The sequence below is a fragment of the Nothoprocta perdicaria genome, unplaced genomic scaffold (genome assembly GCF_003342845.1).
Source record: "Nothoprocta perdicaria isolate Ctin4 unplaced genomic scaffold, notPer1 scaffold_5, whole genome shotgun sequence".
Lineage (NCBI taxonomy): Eukaryota > Metazoa > Chordata > Aves > Tinamiformes > Tinamidae > Nothoprocta > Nothoprocta perdicaria.
This window is the reverse complement of record NW_020455754.1, coordinates 5,497,484-5,508,092: the sequence shown is the minus strand read 5'-3', so window position 1 is coordinate 5,508,092 and position 10,609 is coordinate 5,497,484. Positions and strand designations below refer to the sequence as shown.

Genomic DNA, 10,609 nt, shown 5'->3' with positions numbered 1-10,609 from the left:
TGAGGATGTGGCCCGACACCTCCAAAGCCCACCGTGAGCCCCACTGCAATAGCTCTGGCATGACCATCCCCCAGAAACAACATTTGTGAGTGATTTACCTTTACAACATCGTTTTGGTTTTCTCTGCACTGAGGAGGAATGCAGTGACAAACAGTTTTTCCCGAACGAAGTCTCAGAGAGAAACTGTATTACCAGAAAGGGTTCAATTGGTCTGAGTTGTATTCTGGCCAGCAACAAGTATAACAATACACTAAAAATGAAGAGTTAATATAAAAGAGAGYAGAGCAGAAGAACCACATGTAATGTGCTTATCAGCGTGTAGGCTAATTGAAAAGCATTTCCTAAATTCATAGGCATCAGATAATGATGCAAGGTACTGAGTCGCTGCTGAAAGAATTGTGCYGTAAAACACTTGGGCGGGCAGGCAGGCAGTGCTTCCTGCCTTGCTTTTCCTGGAGGAAGAGTCACATTAGTGAGAAGATTATGTGCTCCRGCAGGATTTTGCTGAGCAGCAGCAACAAAAAATTTCCAACAAGGTGTTCCTGAAGGAACATGGCCTCCCTCTCCAAGCCGAGTTGTTGGCCACCTGGAGCAGAGGGATCAGGGTGATTCTGCTGGGGACATCCCYCCTAAGAAGGATTTCTCTCCCTAAGAAGGGAAATATGTGATGGAGCCGGTGTCTCTCACCCGGCTCATGCAGTGGATGCGGACAAGGACGAATGTGGAGCCCGTGACCTGCACCCCAGCACCACATCCCAGAGCCTCACCTGGTCTTGCCTAAGAAATCTCACATGCTGCCTCAACAGCCTCCAACACACAGCCCTGCCTCTCACAGAGGGGATGTTACAGCTCTGGGAAGGGACTTGCCACTAAATGGTTACACACAGCCMTGTCTTTTGGAAATAAATTGTCTCTCTTTAAAGAGCTACTCTCTGGAAAGTGACATATTGTCACTTAAAATCATTAACTATTTGACTGTGAGACCGCTGCATGCCCCATGTGCCGCACTGCCAGCACTTCACTAGCTGTTAATGAATAATAAATTAACACTACGACTCTGAGCCCTTCCTTTCATCAGACAAGATTTCCAGAGGCCAAAGGATCTCAGAGGATCCTCTACAAGTGCCAGTCAGCGCAATTACCTACAAGCAGCAGCAAAGTGGTGAGCAAGGTGCAGGAAAGGGCTGGGGAAATTACAGCTAGCTCTCCTCCAGACATCTCCTCTATTAGGTCTAACTCTACTCGCCGCGTTTCTGCAGCATCCTGCGTTGAGGCTCGTGGTAAACATGCACGTGGGGAGCTGCTGCGCAGAGGAAAATTGCCATCCTTTTGCTTTGAGAGTTAGAGCAGACTGCAAAGGGGCTTCTCTCCACTGAAAGGCATGCTCCCTACCCAGCTTTTAAGGGCAATAGATTCAGCTACGGTCTGGACTGATACCCTTCTCCAGGCTGCATGAGGAAGTGTGTCTAAGACAGGAAACAGGAATGGGAGTTAGCAGCTTGCCGACCTAAGAGCCAGTTGTGCCTGAGCGTCAATCTGTAGAGCAGCTCCAAAACATTCCCAGCTGTAAAAATCTTTGGCCTCGTTTTGTCTCTAATTATGTCTATGTTCAGGTTTGCTTGGGGCCTCTGCAGGCTGCCAGAATATGCCTAATGTGCAAATAGTAATAAAGGGGTGAGGCAGCAGGTATCTAACCACAGCAGTTACTGAAACAGACAATTCCTCCTTGGGTAAGTGGGTTTATGTCCAGGATACTCTTCATGAAACAAATTCTACTTATTTCTACTACCGATTTTACTTCAGAAACCTGGGTGAAGTAAGCTGTCCTCAAGAAGAGAGGACAGCTTTGACCTTCGTAGATGGAACTGTTTTCTCAGAATTTGATTTCTCAGAAATCAGAACAACATATTTCCTCTCCCTTAATTCCCTATTAATACCTGCACTCCAGGATTATTGCTGTGACATAATCATACAATAGCTAAGGAGAAAAAAGAACAGCAAGAAGCTTACTATTAATGTGGGTTGAAAATGTTGTGTATTTTTATTTAGTAGCCATTTCAGGATTCATCAGGAGCATTCAAGGTTCAGGGTGAGATATTCGGGCAGCAGCATCTGCCACAGGAAACTTTGTGAGATGAGGTACCACTTTCTCAGCGGAAGCCTTTTGAAGAGTTAACACTTTCGAAAATGCAGCAAGGTAAGAGAAGGATATTTTCTCCTGGGGAGGAGGAAATAATGTATCTCAGAGATAGAATATTTGGACTTCTGATGTTTTTCTCTCCATCCAATGAAGGAGAACAAACCCCAAACAGAAAACTTCGGAAAGCTATTACAGTTACTTGCTTTTAATGCTGACATTCAAAGACAAGATAAAGACTTAAATTAAAAGAAGAATAAATAGTCTGTAGACTATTGAAGAAACAGACTTACTATGCTGGGAGAAATAGACTTGGCATTCGTCAGCAAATTGCTTAATTCTGCCACTGTTATCTCCTTCTACCTCTAAGAAAGGAATTCCTCATGAAATCCCTCATAGAAATCACAAGCCTTTACTGATAGATAAATAAATAGGTAAGCACAAAATAACTTCACCTCTCACAGGGAAGAAAAGATAAATGAATTAGTTAAAGCTAAGTTAGTTAATTGGTTTGTGAAAAGATTTATTTTCCTACATACCAAAATTCATGACAGAAGAGACATTTATTGCCGTAAGTCCTGCCATCAGACCCACAATGTGGGAAGGATGCCACAGAGCAGATCCAGCTGGAGAAGATATAACCTGTGCAGTAATCCTGCAAGACACATGCAACATCACGGTCACAACGGATCTCTCAACAGCTGACAAACAAAGAAACAATAAAACAGTAGAAACTGAMACAAATGCAGTTCATGGATACCGATATAGTTAAAATCTGCAAATATATGTTCCAAATAYTCAGCCTCTAATTCACTGCTAACAAATACCACCTTAGATAAAAATAATGCCATACAAAATTTTATACCATACCGTATGCTACATCTTCAGTTTACATCATGAGGGTTACAGTCAAGATAAAAAAGACTCAATAAAATGAAAGGAAGATAAATACATTTCCTGTGTCTCAGAGGATGAAGCAAGATGTGTACTCAATGATAAACAGGTTAATGAGAAAAACAGGGCCATATAGCCATTAAATATCTTGGAAGAGCTTCTTTTATGCATGCCTATAGTAGTGCTTAAATAATTAAGGTATTTTGTAAGAAGTAATGCCTATTAAGCTTCTACAACTTTTTGAAGTTTCAAGTCATATCTCAGGTTGTGATGGCTACAGGAAAACTTCAGTTCCTTTCAGTAAACTAATTTACGTTTCTGCAACATTTCAGAGTTTAAATACTGGGTGTCTGGTTGTACCACGTACATGTCACTTCTTTCATTATGCATAAACTAGTGTTGAGTATAGAGCTGTTCCCACAGTTGTTCTTACCCACTCAGTTCTGTTGCTAAAATATTACCCCATAAGTGATAGTCTCTGATGTCAAGTCTTTTCAACACCATCTTTCTAGGAGTAAATAAGTCCTTGTAGAATGAAACTCCTTCCAGTCTGAGGATGTTTTTGTTGTTTTAAAGGCAGCCAGAACTTACTCAAACACAGAGCAATAGGCACGAAGCAGCAAAGTCACTCACCCGGGATGCGGCAGAGGGGTAGAGCCAAGAGCATCATCACACCTGCTGGCTTCACGGTGGTTGGATGGTCTGCACGCAGCAGGGCCTGGGCTCAGCTCAACAGCCGTGGTCCTGCTTCCTCCCCCAGACAATAATCGTGCATATATATGTCTGYATGCCTGCTGCATGCACGTATTTGTGTTTGGTTTACTCACCCTTATTCTGATTAACAGCCCAGATCTGCTGCCCAGGGTGGTGATCTTGACRGTACTGATTGGGGGTAAACTGCGAAGAATGTTTCTTCGTCAACAAGTATCCCAAGAAGATAACAGACATTATACACATAGTATTGGTCATTTTTCCCAATGAAATATACAGCAGAAAGCTTCTGAAGGACCAGAAAAAATATCCTGGGGGTAAAAGGCCAGCTATACAAACCCRAACAATACATACTGCCAAATTTTCTCTATATATGTGCACCAATGCTTATTTATACGCAATGCTTTGTCATGGGCAAAATTTTGTAGATCTGTAGAAATGAATGGCTTCCAGCTTAGAACACCTTTACTTTTAGATGTTTCATCCTAATATGGTATAATTAAATTCTAGTGAAATCAGAAAAACAGTAGATTGTAAGAGCAAACAATAGGGTGTCTCAGATACGGAAGAGAGTCCTTGGATCGGGCTAGGGATGGAATTACTTTTATGAGCATTTGCAGATAATTTACAAACTGTTAATTTTCACCTAAACAGCACTAACATTATGGATTAGATGTGCATTAACAGCCTGATAGTCTGGTGATCTCACACTGACTTGAGACTCTAGCCTGGAACCCAGAAGAGCTRAACTCAATTAGGAAATTACTGCTTCATCTGTGTACAATCTCACCATAAGCTGCTCTAAAGTGTTAAAAAACAAATAAACAAACTCTTCATTCCATCAAGAGAAACAAAGACAAACAAACTCTCTTTCTGTCTCCCAAAGATCATATGTAAAACATTATATAAATTGGACCTAACCCTTCTAAAGAGTGTATTTCTTTCATGTAGATCAAAATCTCACCATTTCAATAGGCCAGCAAAGGACAAAAGCAAAACCAATTTAATGGATAAGGAGCTAATGAAAATGGTCATGCTCTCAAAAATAGAAAGATATTTTGCCTTTGGATTATGAAACGCTACTCAAACACTTCTTTGGCTGGCAAGTGGTACTCCTATTAGGATTAAAAGGAAAGATAAGTAAGCAGGAACCATTCCTAGGAGGGCCCTATAGGAGAATACTTGAGGGTTGTCAGAGGACAATTCCAATATGAGAAAAGCTCCCAACCAAGTCACTTGGAAGACCCAGTAAAGAGGGTAAACTCCCACATCTGAAAAGTACAGGCTTTGTTGACAAACTGACCTTGCAGAATACTCTATCTTGTAAAGAATTGTGGTCAGGAGGCCATGGATCATGCTTGGTTCAGACAACAGCACAATCCCAACTGCTTTGCTGATGATGCCTGCACAGGCAAAGTATACCAGAAACACCTTAGCTGTACCTCATCTAGTGCCATCAGTTCAGAATAGTCTTTTAGCTCCTGATTAAAAACAGATGTTTAAGTGGTACTTGGCTACATTGGCAATTTTTGTATTTTATGACAGGGAGGGGAGCAAGTTGTTGTTCTTGTTATATCCTGGAGCTAGTCAGGCATCATCGTTCAACAAATCAGAATAAAACACTGCATTAGACAGAATACTAAACAAGACAAAAATATTGCTGATTTAAGTTTATTGAGAAAGAAAATAAAACAAGAATAAGTCGAGCCCCCCAGAAAACAAGATGAACTGAGGCGAGATCTGCAGTTGCGCCTCAACAGAGGGAACCTTGGAGCAAATTCTCTTAGCACTGGTATTTAGCATTCTCCCAAATGGTTTAGAGTCACATTTTTCTCCCTGAAAATGAAGGGAAGAGAAAAATGGATTAAACACAGACTGCCGCCTGCTCTGCTCTATYCTTTCCCTTGGCTCCTAAAGGAGACATTAGATAGGATCCTGCCCCAGAGCTGGCAAATCTCAGAGCATCCCATTAGCTATTTCACTTCATTTTTAAGAGATGAGTGCAATGATTTAACTCATTCTTAAGTCTAAAATATTTTGGAAAACTATAATGAAACTTCAAATTTAATTTTCTTTGCACTATGTGAGAAAACTCCATTAAGGCTAATGGTCTTCAAACCATTGATGTTAACAAACCAGGCATAGCACTGTGTTGCCAAGATGAAAAAATGAGTGGTTGGCAGAGTGCCTGGTATTCTCCTCTACTCCAAATCCCTCASTGACCTTGGTCAGTAAGCAAGGAAACAGTAACTGTACAGACTTGTGACCGTAGGAAGGGTAGTTAATAACACAAATGTGATTCGTGTTGGTACATACACAACAGCGTTGCAGAATGTACACTTGTTGGGGTATGTTTGGTTGTCAGAGCCACACAGAGGAAAATACTCAAGTGTGCAGGCAGGTTTAGGGTAGCCACTGCAGTCAACCTGCAAAAAAAAGGGCATCTAGTATGAAAGAGATGAAGGCATAGATAGCAAACGGGTTTGAATCCCTGCCTAAAACTTCAAGGATAACTATATGCTTCCTAAATAAATAAATTAACTTTCTTGCACAATCTGACATAAACCGAGGTGTCAGTTTGTATTATTAAATTTTTCTAGCATAGGAGAAAAATAGAGCATAATTTCCTGTTTGAGATTTATATCATAACCTGACTGCACCATTTCTAAGCAGCAGCAGTGAACGAGTCATGTTCATGATCAGATTGTACCATGTTCCCAAACTGTCCAGGAAATTAATTGGAAATATCCTAGTGTCTAGAGAGGTGGACATGCCTATATATATATAAATACATATAAAAGACCAATGTCTCTGCTGTAGTCTTACAGCGGGATGATCATCATCTAACCTGGATACTGTGAGTGGGATTTTGGTTTTGTGCAATGGATAGGCTTACTCAAGGATGTCATAATGTGAAAGGTCTACGTAATCCATGAAGAGGCTGAACATTCATGGAAGAGAAATACATCATGGCTCATTGAATAAATAGCAAGCAAATCTAGTTTAAGATGTCCATCAACTAAAAAGAGTTGGAGGTTGAAAGACTGTTCATTAAGAGCCATACATATTCTCTCTGTTCTTACTCTCTCCTATACAGTCTTTTCAACCACAGCTGAAGTTAAATTCTTCATCAAGTCACCATATGTTTGATGGACCATCAGTCTAACCTCTGCAGTCACATTCTCAGTTCTGCCCTGATGACTTCCTTTGCTTAACAATTTTTCTCTCCACACCTCTTCCTCTGCAGTAACTCTCTTCTTTTTTTCTGATAAGAATAATGAGTATTATGGATGGAGAAAGCAAAAACACTCCCTCTACTGAAGCTCTGCTTCCTTAGCCTGCTACAGACCCTGGCACTCTTTCCACTGACATCAGCAGGGCTAACACCTGGTCCCTCATTACATAATTCACACTTACTGTAACAGATTGCTTCTTGCAATCACCATCRAACTTCTTGCCAATGCTGGTACCCTTTTCTCTGGAAAAGGAGAGGTAAACATTAGGGAACTSTGTGAGCAAGCTGCTCTGGTAAACTCCATCCCAGTGATGCTAATCGGCCTCTGGTGTGATGTATAGGATATAGGATACACCCCACTTAGCCTGTGTCTGCTCTAGATACCAGCTGTGGGAGCAAGTCCCAACTCCCCAGCAAGCTGGACTGCTATGGTTCACGTCCATACAGCTCAGATCCTCCACTTGAGAGGGTCTTTGTCCCCTTCCCTGGACCTGCTGCATGGTACCTAATGGCCTTGAGGTCATTTATAGGCAAATGTGGCCTTTTTGTGGCATTTTTGTTCAGGGAAGCAGATACAGTATGATATAATATGCAGTGCCACAGCCTGCCAGAAGGCTATTTTATAAGGCATGCTGTGAAGGACAAGAGCGGGGACAAGGAATTTGGAGAAAATCAGAGCTAGGTCATTTGACAGCACTCCTTAAGATAGTGGCTGTTCCCCACGATGCAACATCTGGCACACAGACCCTCTTAATTTAGTTAAGAGCAGCATGCTTTTCTGCATCAAATCCCCACTCAACCCTCCCCTTCACTTTTGAGACCTRAGGCACAAGTTTTCCTAAGCACAAGGGAAAACAGGGAACACCTCTCTGGGAAAGAGGAAGGTCAGAGTCCACAAGACCTGGAGAACAGGCCTTGGTAGATATTCTGCTGTTTAAAAGTGCAGCTGCACACAGTCCCAAGTGCTTGTTGCCTGTTCAGCAGGGCTCTGCACACACAGGACTTACATGTTGTGAACACACAGCACACATTCGTTGTCATAAGTGACTCCGTCGGTACCGCACACGGGGCTGTAGTCTTTGGTGCAGAGCGGCACCTCTTTGCCATCCTTATTTGTAGAGTTGGGAAATTTACTGCAGTCCACCTGTGGAAAAAACACCAGCAAAATATTAGTAAAGGCTTATTTAGAACAAGTAAGCATATTTGGTGGGTATGTGCCTTTGGCCTTTTGAGGGTCTACCACTGTAGAGGGGGAAAAAAAAAAGCCTTTTGTGTCATTATGATAAAATTTCACCATAAGATGACTAATACAAGATTCCAGCATCTCATATGTGCTCTTTTTTCAGTGTTTGAGATGTCTCTGGGAGAAGCAAATTAGCAGCTTTGACCACTCAAAAGTCGGATCTGACCCTTGCCGCGTTCTTCATTTCACTTGCACGTCACTTACCTTGCATTCTCCATCATGGTCTTTGCTGATACTGGTTCCATATTCACTGAAGAAGGAAAGACAAACATTAGGAAGCTCAGCAAAGCRTCCTTGCTGCATTCTAAGTGCTGAGAATATTTAATGTAAAGGGAAGCAGAGTTTGCCTGCTCACAAGGAGAGCTCCCCTGTCCAGTACTCACACGTTGTAGGCACACAGCAGGCATTCGCTGCTGTAAGTGACTGCATTACTAGCGCAGATAGGGCTCGGGGTCTTAGGGCAGAGCGGCACCTCTTTGCCTTCGTCATTTGTAGTGTTGGGATATTTACTGCAGTCCACCTGTCAAAGGAATGCACGACAGCATGGCTGTAAAAACAGTTGAYCTTTACATCTCTAATTTTGCATGAGAGAAAGAGGAGATACAACTTCTTGCAGTGGATTTTTCACTCTGTAGTCCCTACTGTAGGACAAACTTGGGCAGGTGTATCAGTCTGGCAACGTGTGAACCCTTTCTGCAGGGATTCCCTGTGCCCCAATCTGAAAAATCTGACAGGAAAATTTTCCACTCACCTCAACCCCAAAAGCAGTATCTGGAAAAGAGAGGAGGAAAAAAAAAAAGTGAAAAAAAGCCAATCAATAAGGTGAATAAGATTTTAGTTAAAGTTAGGCACCTGGAGGTAACATTCCTATATGCTGTGTCAAACTTTATGGTTTTGCTCAATAGTTTGCTAAAATAATAAAAAAGGGTAAATTCTTTTCTATGCTGATAAATATAAGTGTGTTTCTTATTGCTGATTGTGAAGAAAATTGTTTTTAGATATCTTCCTTTTTCTTTTGATATAGACAGTCTTATTAACTGAATAGAATAGCTTTTCCTTCCTTATTTTCACACACTAYTTTTGATCCAAAAGAATAGCTATCACATATCTAAAAGGTAGYCAAGTAAATACAGACAAATGCAAATAGTCACCCACAGGATAAACAAACATATACAGCACCTGTTGTCAGGAATATGCATTTCAAAATAGCTGAGCATATTATRAAAAAGTCTTTGACTTTGCAATTCCATCAGATCTAAATATACAAAGAAAACATTAAATTCTGGCTTGTTTTCATCTCTTACTTYTCCATTTGCAATAATAGTCTTGCACATAAGTGCCAGTTTTATGCACAGAACTTGCTTGTGCCAATACAATATTTTCCATGAGTAGGTACTCGAGGTCTGACCACCTCATTATGGCCTTGGTTCAAGTATCCATTTACCTTAACTGTAGATAACATTAATTACAAGCACAGAACTCCACTTGAGACTATATTTTTGATGGACAAGTTAAAACCGCAATCCACTTAATGTGCAGAAATCTACTTGTATATTCAGTGCAATGTCAACGCACTTAGACTAGCTCTTTGTAGGATAAGATTCGATAACTTTGAGGACAATATACATATATATATAGTGCGCATATATATACACACACACACACACGTTTTAAGATAGTCAGGTTTCTCTCAGATGCTAAACCTCTGCAGCACCTTGCGAGTTACTTACCTGGGAAGCAGCAAAGCGCAAGGGAGAGCAGCACGAAAACACTTGCCATGGTCATGGTGGAAGTATTTCTGAAGTCTGCAGGCTTTCCACTAGCACTCTGCTCACAAGATGGGCTCCACACGGCACACTGTGAATATATACAAATGCAGGTGTCTAAACTGTTCAACTGTAACATAAAACAACCAGCCGAAACTGTCAGTGGTACAATGAGGTTGGTAATATTTATTGAGATTTTGACTTTCAAGTAATGGTCTGCCTCTACTAGACAATTGATTTTGGCTGGACATTTGGTTAATAGCTTAACACAAAAATCACTTGTTCCATGGACAAAACCAAACAACAACTTTTTGACAAAGAAAACAACTTAGTATTCTAGTGAAAATGCACGTAGCACAAAATAGCCAGGGTGTTAAACAACAGATTTGTCGTGCCCCTCTGCAACATGAAATCTCTCAGTAGGATGGGCCCCTCCTAGGAGCAGCATAGGTATGAAATACTGCCCTGTTGGCAAATTAGGTAAGAAGCTCTGGTTTTTGTTCTGTTTTCTGGCTTTACTTTCCTGCTTTTCCAGACATCTACCACCAGGCAAAGCGTGAACATGGGTCAGGTGTGGCTTTGCCATCAGCAGAACTAGTTAAACATTGCCAGGTGGCTCTGGT

At 41.3% G+C, this 10,609-nt stretch overlaps 1 protein-coding gene across 1 annotated transcript; it reads right to left on the bottom strand.

Annotated features, from left to right (window-relative positions):
- Positions 1 to 5,406: 5,406 nt before the first annotated feature.
- LOC112954441 (ovomucoid-like) lies at positions 5,407 to 10,237 on the bottom strand. The gene is given in 9 exon segments (XM_026047630.1): positions 5,407 to 5,578; positions 6,059 to 6,168; positions 7,160 to 7,220; positions 7,985 to 8,121; positions 8,425 to 8,470; positions 8,604 to 8,740; positions 8,972 to 8,991; positions 9,951 to 10,098; positions 10,100 to 10,237. Coding segments are annotated over 9 exon segments (837 nt in total). The 3' UTR covers positions 5,407 to 5,538.
- Between the last annotated feature and the right edge of the window lie 372 nt (positions 10,238 to 10,609).